Source organism: Erpetoichthys calabaricus, chromosome 5 (genome assembly GCF_900747795.2).
Source record: "Erpetoichthys calabaricus chromosome 5, fErpCal1.3, whole genome shotgun sequence".
Taxonomy (NCBI): domain Eukaryota; kingdom Metazoa; phylum Chordata; class Cladistia; order Polypteriformes; family Polypteridae; genus Erpetoichthys; species Erpetoichthys calabaricus.
The window spans coordinates 192,715,702-192,728,389 of NC_041398.2; the positions used below are offsets into that span (position 1 = coordinate 192,715,702).

The following is a 12,688-nucleotide window of genomic DNA, read 5'->3' on the forward strand; positions in this document are numbered from 1 at the left end:
ATAAAACTGAAACCAGTGAAATAGCAACAATTCAAAGAAAAAAAAAAAAAAAAAAAGTCTTAAAAGTGTGTATGCAGAAAACCAAACACATGGGTTGGCGAGCGAAGCTAGCAGGGGGCAAAGCCCCTAGTATGTCTGTATGTATTATTTATATATATATATATATATATATATTTATATATAGATATATATATATTTATATATAGATATATATATATATATATATATATATTATATATTTCATTGCATTCGTAGTCTGAGTCCTGACCTGAATTGTGTGGGTGGTTACATACCAGGTAACGCTTGTGGTTGGTCTGCCATTCGAGGCCCTCTTCAGTTGCGAGAAGCAGATCATGAAATGTGGCATAGTTTGCTGTCAAATAATGCAAAGAGTACGCAACACATGTTTCGCCCTCATTTGGGCCCATCAGGCGTACACACTCTACTGCTGCCCTCTCGGGGATCGAACATATACTGTATTTGTTGTTAGAGAAATGGTTGAAACAGTTTCAAATAGGTACATTACAGAAAAATACTAAACAATGACAGCTTGTAATTACGAGAAGTGTTTTATTTTCTCTTGTGCTATATGCATTATGGATAAATACTTCTGTGCATATTTTATCAGTTAAAGTATGTATTTTAAGGGAACTGTATTTATTTTAGTATTTTATGGTCACTGAGTAATAAACCTACAAAATTTCATTTTGTTAATAAAAATCGATCAGTTAACACCTATGATCTATAGTTTAATTATAAGCATGCAGTTTGCAGGAGATTTTAAAAAAGTGGAATTGGTATCGAAATCAGCCAATCAAGTAACATCAAATCGATGAACAATATCAGCCTTAAAAAACCTGATCAGAGCGTCACTGCTTTTGTAAGTACCTATATACCTCAAAATGTTTTTTACAAACTTTCCTTTAAGAAAGAAAGAAACATACAACAGCTGTACAACAAGTAGTTAATAAGGTGAGCCTAAAAAGGTCCAGAGCACTTTCATCTGTTTCTTCATTTGTCCTGAACTAACCACATGAGATAAATGTAAAGTCTGCAGTACATTCGACTCATGTAAAGTGCCTTACCACTCACAGCTGTGTGAATACAAATGCAAGAATGTGTGAATACAAATGCAAGAAAAACCACACAAGCATATAACAACATGTACTCTATTACCGGATTCCATTGGGTCTAAGCAACAAGACCATCCATCAGTTAATTAGGAACAAGAGGCTGGCTCTAATACAAGTCAAGACTCAAATTTGAACAAGACAGAAGTGTATAAACACTTTTACAAACACCAGCATCCACTTGCATGAACACACAGCATTAGGTAGGAGTAGACAACAAGATATTAAGTAAAAGAAATGATGAAAATGGATTGATTACTAATAAAAAAATTAAGCAAAATTAGTTTAAAAGATTGAAAATTCTTATTTGCCCCACATAAATAAGTGATGCTAGGACTACAAGCTTCAAGAAGGATATTCAGGACTTTCAACATATAGAGACAGAAACAGCAGTTACAATTCTGATTTGGAGACCAAATTTACATTTACATTTTCATAATTGTTGCTCCTACCATTCCTTTTTTGCACTTAAATACGTAAACAAAAGCCAGAGCCTATTCCAGTACCATTTGGCACAAGTTAGAAATCAGCCCTATATATATGTAATCACTCCTAATCCATTAATAGCTGTGTTTGGTGTACTCCCAGATGGGCTTAAAGTGGAGAAGGACAAACAAACTGTAATTGCCTTTACTTTACTATTGGCACGTAGACTTATCTTGCTTAACTGGAAGAATCCTAACCCACCTCTGTTAAATCAGTGGGTAACTGATGTTATATAATATTTGAAATTGGAAAAAATCAAAATCTCTCTTAGAGGATTTCTTCAAAACTTTTTTAAAACCTGGCAGGATCTAATCAATAATATTTTAGATTAAGCACTTACTGTATACTGGGGAGAAAGACTCCTTTCAATCTACACTATTCTCAAAAGTTTTACTCTGGCTATTGGCCTCTCTCTCTTTTTCATGAGTGGGGGTTGAATTGAATTTAGTTTTGTTAAGTTTGACATGATTGTATGGAATGTTACATGCTTTAAATAAATTCAATAAAAGTTATAAAAAAAATCAGCCCTATATAATGTGCAGTCCCACCACATAGCATACTCACAAAATTAATAATTTATAGAAAGCCAAATTAGAGATGCCAATTAACCTAACACACATATTATATATTTGAGAGGCAACAGATTTAATTTCAAAATTAAGTAAGAACATGTATTCAGGCTTGAACAACATGTGGTCAATGGATGTCTTTTATTGTTTTTATTTTTTTTTTAAAGCAGCAGTCATGCTTAGTCACAGTCAGATAATCTATTATTTTATATAAAAAAATGCTGCATTTCAAATTAGATACTTTTTCTGCTTAAACTATAAAAAAAAACCACATTTCAGGAAATTCATATGATTTAAAGAACCACACCTAATATTTGAGAAGCTTTTCCTGTTTTCTTTTTGTCTCATTCCAAAACTGATGATGTTATTGAGACAAGAGTCACAACTACTGTCATCATCAATCTAAGAAATATTTCCTGTACTATCAACAATGACAACAGTCAGGAAAAAACACAAAAATTGGTTATGCCATTTTTCCAGCTTGCTTGCAAAATTACTTTCAGTACAGAGATCACTGGAAATGCTAGATATATTATAGTACTTCCAAGTTTTATAACTTGACAGCTGCAGGGTACTTCTCATATTTGAAGACAGTGCTGTGAATTTTTCATATTTGAGAAAGACATTCACTGAAACTTAGTATCAAAGATGTCCATATTTGGTTAATTCAACAATTTGGTTCTGTGTTTGATATAAAGAGAGCCATGCTGTGTTTAGGTTGGAGAGCCTTCCAGAACTGGTTTCTGCCTTGTATCCCGAACTGATGGGACTGGCTCCAGTCACCATGGATTGAATAAAGTAGGAAAAAGAATGATATGTTGTGGCGGTCTACAGTAAATGTTATTTCTGAGTGTTTGATAAGCACATAACAAAAATATTGACTGCATATATATAGTACTAGCCGTCCCCCGCGTCTCCACCCGCATTGTAGTGAAACAGGACAGTGAAAGTGGCTCCCTACTCCTGATGTCATGCTTCTCCGTCCCCTCAGCCAGCAGCCTTTGTCTCAGATTAGTATGAATATATCACTCCTGCAAATGATCTATAACTCTTAGTGCGATGCGAGTTGCAAAATCAACCAGAATGTTCAAGCAAATTATAGAAAAAAAACATATCTAAATCTGTTAAGTAGTTATCTAGTCCGCTAACTAAGTGGAGGTAAGGAACGCCCCGAGGCTGGCACGTGAGTGAGGAGGGCCCTGACCCCCTTTCCTCGGACCGCTGCGTGTCAATCGGATTCACGCAAATAAATCACTATCGCAAGCGAACTATGATACAGTACATAGCACAATGAGAGAAGTCGCAAAAATCAACCGGAATGTTCAAGCAAATTATAGAAAAAAACCCGATCTAAATTAGTTAAGTAGTTCTCTCGTGAAATGCGGAGAAAGACAGACAGACAGACGTTGGATTTTATATATATAGTACTGTGCAAAAGTTTTAGGCAGGTGTGAAAAAAATGCTGTAAACAAGGAATGCTTTCAGAAATATAAATAATGATTGTTTATTGTTATCAATTTACAAAATGCAAAGTGAGCGAACAAAATAAAAATCTAAATCAAATCAATATTTGGTGTTACTACCTTTTGCCTTCAAACCCACCAATTTGCATCAGGAATATCAGTCCACAACTCCCCCTAGCTGCCCCTGGTACCCTTGCACCCTAAACTCATTCCAGTTTCAGTATAGCACCTGGTCTCAAGGAATACTCCCCAATATCTGTTTTTTCTGTATAGCATGTCATCCATTGGCAAGAAGATAATGCCTCTTCTCATTTTTTCCTTGCTCTGTACAATTGCTTTTTGGTCTAAGGGTAAGGTGTCTCTGTCCACTGCTATATACCATCCATTGGGAGTATTTCACTCAGGAAATCCATGCCCATGCAGCACACATACAATTCATGCAGCCTCCTAGCTGCCTCGTTGTTTCCACACAAGTATTAGTTTTTAGTAAAGGTTTTCCTGCTGTGAGCCTGGCTATCTCTTTTGCCAAAAAGTTATCCAGAGGACATAAACCTACCTCAATTTGTCATGTAATGCAAGTAACCGTATCAAGCTTCCTTCTTTGTCATAGATGCCCAAGGCATCTTTGGTACCTTTTTTTTTTTATTTCTTTAGAAAAATGTAATGAAAATGAAGCAGTTTTACTTTTAAGTCAAGTCAACTTTATTTATAAAGCACTTTACATACAACAGCCGCTGACCAAAGTGCTGACTAATTTTTCATGGACACATACAGTAAAACTATAGATAATGGCAAATGGTCTTTGAACAGAGGAAATGGCTAATCGAGACGGTATTTGTATTTCACAAAATGGAGCCCACAGGCCAAGAAAGTGGTAGTGGTGGCAATGGAGTTTGTGAAAATTCATGATGGATTTTCAAGCAGTTTTAGCGGTTCTACTGAGCTACATAATGATCCCTGATTTTGGTATCAAAGTTTTCTACGGGCATGCTATAAAGGGCTCCCTTAATTAGGTATGTATGGAAGCAGCAATGAACTTTAATGGTGTCCAAGTAATCCATCCTCAGGTGGTTTCATTCAAAGAAGATGTATACTGTACTTACATCAAGGAAGTATAGGGGCTAATTTAGTTACATATTAATAAGCTATAATGTTGCAGTACCATGATCTATTATTCTCTTAACATGCTAAGGGGAGGCATCGACACCAGATAAATAACTAGTATGTCACTTTTTGCTGTTTTTTTGAATTACCAAAGCTTCAATTAATGCTTTACAAAGAAAAACTGCATATTTGTTATTGACAATGTCTTGCACTTTGGTTTCTGATGCCATTCGTAACACATAGACCTTTAAGCTTCCTAGAATTAGCACTTGATTTACATGCAAGCAGTATATATATGACCAGACGCTCTTGCTTGAAATACTGAAACCAGGATTTGCATGGTATAGACTTCTGAAAATTCTAAATTTAGTGTAAACAAAATACACCTATAAATGTGATTAGATATCAGTTTAATTTGTCATTACTGTTGATACAATACCTATAGTTTCAAATTAAAACACAAAACTTCCTTAGGAGAAAAAGTAATATGCAAGACATGCCTAGCTTGCCAGCATGTCAAAGCAAAAATGCATTTCTCAACTATATCGTACTATTAAAATGTGATACTGAAGCAAAGCTTGCTAAAGAAACAAAAACTAAATTGACTGATAACTATTAAACAAACAGTGAGAATCAATACAAGATGTACTCTAAAAATGTTTTTGTTTCTCACACCCAAAGTTATGAATGCATCTTGACAGAGTATTTGTTTATAAAAAGAACATACAAGAATATATGCTTTAAGTATTGGAATGTATGTACTAGATAATGAAACCATGGATACAATATAACACTTTTAAAAAACAGCAACCATAAATATTCTTACCATGTATAGTATTTAAAAATTGCTACATAATTTCATGCTATCCATTTCTTTAAGATGTACAATTTGCTCTTTTCATTTTTAGGAATAAATGTGCTCTGATAACAGTTTAAAAAAAATCAAAAAGGATGGGGATTATCAGTTTATGTCAAATATGAGCATTTTTACAAAAAAAAAAAAAAAAGCCAATGATAATTATTGTTTGCAATAATTGCCTCATTTCAATAGTGGCAGTTATACCTGCATGTGGAAATGATTTTCTTGCCAATGCAGATTGCAAAATTTTAACCTAAAATGAATTTTCTTTTTCTCTTCACCTGAAGCTCCTAGTTGCCTTGATAACTCTGATGTAAATTCAGCCATAGATCTTGTTAAGGGTTAGGACTAGACTATCTATTGTTCATCACTACCTATTAAACAAACAAAAAATAATCTACATAACTCTGTAAATTTGTTAATAACGGAGAGAAAATTATTCCAGTGATATCAAAGAATGCACAAAAAAAACAGAGCAAGTTTTACATTGATTATAATCAGACAGTAAAGACAAAGTAGTCTTTTTCACACATGCAACCCAAGAATTTCTATGGCTAACCTTCCCATGAATTAATTAGGACTCATTCATAAATACACAAAAGGACAACATATTTGATACATAACAAAACATGATTGACTGGAAGAGGAAAAAATACAAAGAAAACTGCTGTAAGCCAAGTTTCAATATGAAAAGTGACAAGCACAGCACCATCTAGAATTCCTAATGACTGTTCTTGGAACCTGAACTTGGATTGAAAAGACCTAGAGGGGGAGTTCACCTAACAATGAAGCGGCAACTTCAAAATTATCAGGTGAAAATTTTATTATTGTCCAATTCTGCTTCAGCAGAAAAAACTATAACAAGACATGGCTTGTGCATCTCATAAGCCTGGCAAGAGACGGTTCAATGGCGTGAGCTGTCCTGTAATGCTGTTGAATGATCAAAGGATGGTCAAACTCGATGAAAGTACAAAGTACAAGTACAAGCATGACATATTACACTCCAACAAGATTCACAGCTTCGTTATACAGTAGCTGTTGGAGCATGCTGTTCCCTTTGTGGGTGACAAATACAGTCTGTCACGGGGGTACACGGCTGTTTTTTTAGTATATGGGCTTGATATATTTCTCCTTAGTTTGGAGAGGAGTTATTTCAAAATTCACCCAGACACCTTTTAAAAAGAAAACAAAAGTCTTCTAAATAGTCATGTAAGACTTTCACTTATTTTCAGAATCCCTTATTATCAGTTAATTCAAATGAGTATCACCATGTTGTAAATGAAAACAGCATGAATCTTTACATACAATTTTTTAGGTTGTTTTGCCAGAGACTCATGATTTCCTGTGCTCATACATGTACTTGAACTGGGAATTTGTCAAATAAACTCTATATATATAGATATAGATAGATAGATAGATAGATAGATAGATAGATAGATAGATAGATAGATAGATAGATAGATAGATAGATAGATAGATAGATAGATAGATAGATAGATAGATAGATAGATAGATAGATAGATAGATAGATAGATAGATAGATAGATAGATCTTTATTGTCATTGTCACTTTTACAAAGGAACAACGAAATTGAAGGTGCAATTGACTTAGTGTGAGGAATAAGAGTTAAAAAGACAAAAAGACAAGAAGAGAGAAAATAATAACAAACCGAATAGTAATAAATATACAAATTGCACTTGTTGACTTAAGGTCTATATTGCACATTGGAAGAATAATATGGAGCAGTTTTATTCTGAGTTCAGGGCCATGATTGCTTTCGGATAAAAGCTGTTTTTAAGGCGGTTTGTCCTAGTTTTCATAGCTCTGTATCTCTTGCCCGATGGCAAAAGCTGGAAGAGGCAATGACCGGGATGTGATGAGTCCTGTGAAATGTCTATTGCTTTTTTGCGGCTTCGGGAGGTGTAGATTTGTTCCAGAGTGGGGAGGGTACAACCAATTGTTCTCTCTGCTATCCTGACGACCCCATGGAGCGCTTTCTTTTCTGAGGAAGTGCAGCTGCCGTACCACACACACAGTCCGTACATGAGCACACTCTCGATGGAACAATGATAAAAAGCAAGGAGCAGATTTTTTGGGAGGTGGTTCTTTATGAGAATTCTCAGAAAATACAGTCTCTGCTGCGCCTTCTTTAGCAGCTCCTTGGTGTTGGCGCTCCAGGTCAGGTCATCCTCCAGCTCCATACCCAGAAATCTGAACACCGGGACCCTCTCCACACAGGCCCCGCCAATGATGAGTGGCTGGATGTCAGTTTTGTTTTTCCTAAAGTCAATAACAAGCTCCTTTGTTTTTTTGTTGTTGAGGAGCTGGTTATTGACTGTGCACCACTCTGACAGTCGCTCCAGCTCGTCCCTGTATGCTAGCTCACCCTCCTTGCCTGAGATGAGTCCGACCACCGTTGTGTCATCCGCAAACTTTATAATCTTGTTGCTATGGTGAGTGGGGACACAGTCATATGTGTAGTCCGTAAGTGTGAAAAGTATTAGTATAAACGAGGGCTTGGGTGAGCAGAATCCTTTAACTGATAAAAAATTGTCATATCTGAATCACAATTTACTGAATATTCTAAAGGAAAACTAATTAATTTACCACTCACTTTTAAAAATAGATATCTGACTTAACTGCGTGTGGATATTCTGGAATATTCTTATTTTACCAATTTATTATTTTAGGACATTTTCAGGATGTTCTTAGGGTGTTTGAAAGACCATAATATTTTAGTTAAAGTAGTTCTGGTCACTAATCATAGAGTGGCGCTGTGTTGCTGTTTTAACCCATGCTAGAAAAAATTACACTGTACTTTGTACATGTGACAATTGGGGATGCTCCGATCAAGTTTTTTAGGGCCAATACCGATCATGTTCTTGGATTGGCCAATTCAGATTTTTTTTTAATCTGTTTAACACTAAGCTCCTTTATAACTAGACTAGCTGTTCCCCTTGGCTCCATGGGAGTAGTAGTAAAGAATTTATATTGATAACTTTTATATCCGAGGGCCTCATGAAATACAATATTTTTGGTTTTGCTGACAGGGGCGAGAATGTAGCTGTGATCTCTTTGCCAAAAATGTAAAAAGTTGACAAGGTATCTCTGGCCCTTAAGTGGAAGGTAGGTAACGCTCCCACGTCAAATGTTGCCACTGTATCTGATCGTGTTCAGCTCTGATAGGAGAGTGTCACCCATGTGGGGAGAAAAGTATGTGGCCGTGATATCTCTGCCATTGAGCAGGTACTCTCTAAAACATACGTAGCAGTGTTCTCTCAATTAAAAACATCAAACGTTACTCTTTAACAATCTCTAGATGATAATGTCTGCTGATCAAACGGGTATCGCTAGCTAAGCGGAGGAAAGGTACCCTTCAACATGTGGCAGGAGGTACAGCGACTTAAACAGAGGCTGGCTTGTGAGTGAGGATGGCCCCGCCCAGCTCCCTGCTCCTGAGGTCCCGCCTCCCCCTCCCCTCAGCCTGCAGACTGTCTCTCGGATTTGCGAAAATAAAATTGGTGCTGCAGCCGAACTATAATACTTAGCGCAATGACAGAAGTCACAAAATCAACTGTAATGTTCAAACAAATTACAGAAAAAGTAGTTCTCTGGTGAAAAGTGGACAGACATAGAGACAGAAAGACAGATGTTGTGGAGAAGCCTTATGTTCTATATTAAAGTGTTCGCTTTGGTATTTTTAAAATTAAAGCATAGACTACAGTTGTTACCTGTTTATTTATTATTAACAAAATGAAATTCTCTAGGCTTATTGTTCAGTGACCATAAAATATTAAAATAAATTAAATGAATAAATACAACATTAAAGAAAATAAAATGCTTCTCATAATTACAAGTTGTCATATTGCTTAAATTCTTCTGTAATGTGATATATGAAACAAAGCTAAATTTAAAAGGGGTAGTTTACATAATTTGTCTAAAAAAATTTATTTTCTCACTTATTGATTTAAATTACTTGATACTGGCAGTTAAACACTGCTTAAATGTAAATAAACATGCATTTATAGGTTTTAACAATTTTAATCATTCAATGCACTACAGGTTTTTTTACTGTTAAAATATACATTTACTATATTGAAACAGTTTTTTTCCCAGTGTACCAGATAGACATTAATTCTTGAGGTTATAAAAAAAAGATTACCATTTTAATTATGCAGTGCGTTTCATACCAAATCCTATGCTGTATGACACTCACAAACAAATAATAAACACAGTAAAAACCTTTAAAAAAAGCCATATATCTGTCAAATGTTCATGAGATGTTTATCAAGAAGATACAAGTTTACAAGTTAAACAGACACATTTTGCTGTTTAACTAACAAGTCTATTTATTACTAAGCAGCAATTTCAAATTGTTCTTCATCTCTTCTTTTTCTAACTGAAAACATAAGCTGCTATATTAAATTCAAGGTTCTAAACTAAGACAAACATTAATTTTTTATGTTTTAATTAAAGGGCAAAATAAAAAGGAACTGAATTCAAACCACCAAGAAGTCAGATTTTATACAATAGGGACCTTTTTCTTTAACTTGACAGGTCTTCTTAAATCATTTAACTGGAAGGTAGGTTTAATCCCAGAGAGTTACTGTAGCTAACAATTTAAATAAACTAGTCTCTATTATATAAAAAATACTTGGGATGAGACCTGTTCAGAGAGACGTGACTTTCTCAGAAAGACACTTTCATGTCCACCGAGACTAGACTTTGTGCCAAGAGATTTAACCACGCCCGGGGCCAGAAATAAAAGACAAAGAGTAGATATCAAAGTAGAATGTCGTAAAGAATTCAAAATTGTTGGCGTGATACACATGCAGAGCAGGTCAGAGATAATGAAAGTAGGAAAATTTGAATGTCTCAAAAAAAAAAAAAAAAAAAAAAAAAAATGATAGTAAAGATTCCATTAGCGCAAACAAACAGAAAATATTATGTCTGGGGGAGAAGAGAGACAAGGCAGTGAGACAAAAGGACAGCTGCTGTACAGGCTTTTAAACGTTCGAAGTGCAGTACGAGATGCAGATCATGCGGCATGACAGCAGCAGTAAGCCAGCATCTGATCAAGCAAAAAGGAGGTTTAAAAAAAAATAAATAAATAAATATATTTGTTTCCCATTGTATCACCGTTTCAGAGGAGTGACCGCATCTCCTTCACAACGACACGTAGCACTGGCGCATGGATTGGCGAGCAAAGCAAACAGGGGTTGAAGCCGCCCTAGTATTTTTTAAAAAAAGGATAAAGTAATCTTCAAGATACAAAACATCATATGTAAACCATGTACTAGCCAGCAGTGAATGTTTTAAAATTACTTTTAAACCATACCTTTCTATTCAAACTGAAAAACATTTGAAGATCATAAAAAAGTTAAAAAAAAAAAAAAAAAGTTGTTAAAGCAGAATTAAATGGTATTACCTGTACTTTAAATCTCTGACATATTTACTTTGCAGAAGCTCCTCGATAGTGCTCTTTGTTTCTTCCAGTAAGCTTTTGACAGCAGAATCCCCAACAGCTAAAGCAACAATGCGACCTGGTGGTAGCGATCTTAAACACTCATGGAGTTTTTTGCTGTCATTTCTTGACTCATGTGTGTCAAAACGCTCCACAACCAGAACCTCTGCAGTGTCTTGATCTATTACCCTGAGGTTGATGCCACGGCTAAAGTTCTTTTCAAAAGAATAACTACCAGACACTAGACCTGTGGATGGAATTGTTTTTGAAAGCAAAGTCCAAGAACGTTTTTCCAAGCCATGCATCTCCAAAGTACCGCCTGCTCTGACACCAATAAATTTCCTTCCAAAGCCAGGCACTGTTTTATCATCATCTGATTTACCAATCAGTACAATTGTAGCTATGGACCTGTAACGACATTTTGCTGCTCCAATATGAAGCGCCCCACCATCCTCTATGAGAATATAATGCGTTCTTAAAGTGATGTTTTTAGTGCCTTCAGTATCATCATCAAACACAAGGGAACCTAAAAGTAAAAACAGAAAAAAATAACAGGTCAGAGGTAAATACATCCATAACTATTACTAAAGTTGGCAAAAACATTAAAATGCCAGTAAATGTCTAATAAGTCTAGCCAACAAAAAATTCAGTAGTCAGGATATACTGTCTGCATGCCATTTCCAAAGTGAAACTGCATTTACCTTAACATTTTTGTCAAAAATGTTAAAAAGTAATTTTGAAAAAGAGTGAAATCTTGAATACCTTGTAGGAAATGTAACATTCCAAACTGCAGTGAAGTTTTTTTGTAATACACAAATACAGTGATCCCTCGCTATATCGCGCTTCGCCTTTCGCGGCTTCACTCCATCGCGGATTTTATATGTAAGCATATTTAAATATATATCGCGGATTTTTCGCTGCTTCGCGGGTTTCTGCGGACAATAGGTCTTTTAATTTCTGGTACATGCTTCCTCAGTTGGTTTGCCCAGTTGATTTCATTGGCAGATGGCTGAGAAGCTATCCAGCTTACTTTCTCTCTTCCTCTCTCTCTCTCTCTCTCTCTTGCGCTGACGTAGGGGGGTGTGAGCAGGGGGGCTGTGTGCAGCTGCTTCCTGAAAGGACATGCTGCACGGAGCTTCGCATACTTAAAAGCTCAAAGGGCACGTATTGATTTTTTTTATCTGTCTCTCTCTCTATCTCTATCTCTATCTCTCTCTCTCTCTCTTCCTGCTCCTGACAGAGGGGGTGTGAGCTGCCGCCTTCAACAGCTTTGTACCGGCGGTGCTTCGCATACTTAAAAGCCAAAAAGCCGTATTGATTTTTTTTTTGACTGCTTGCTTTGCACTCCTTTGAAAAGGAAGATATGTTTGCATTCTTTTAATTGTGAGACAGAACTGTCATCTCTGTCTTGTCATGGAGCACAGTTTAAACTTTTGAAAAAGAGACAAATGTTTGTTTGCAGTGTTTGAATAACGTTCCTGTCTCTCTACAACCTCCTGTGTTTCTGCGCAAATCTGTGACCCAAGCATGACATTCTAAAAATAACCATATAAACATATGGTTTCTACTTCGCGGATTTTCCTATTTCGCGGGTGGCTCTGGAACGCAACCCC

The 12,688-nt window shown here is 35.9% G+C and overlaps 1 protein-coding gene across 1 annotated transcript in view; it reads right to left on the minus strand.

Moving 5' to 3' along the window:
* cemip2 (cell migration inducing hyaluronidase 2) overlaps positions 1–12,688 on the minus strand; it is a 151,007-nt gene that overhangs the window by 104,011 nt on the left and 34,308 nt on the right. Inside the window, exon 4 of the mRNA XM_051928370.1 lies at positions 11,040–11,601. Within this exon, the coding sequence (XP_051784330.1) occupies positions 11,040–11,601 (562 nt within the window). The remainder of the gene's footprint in view (positions 1–11,039; positions 11,602–12,688) is intronic.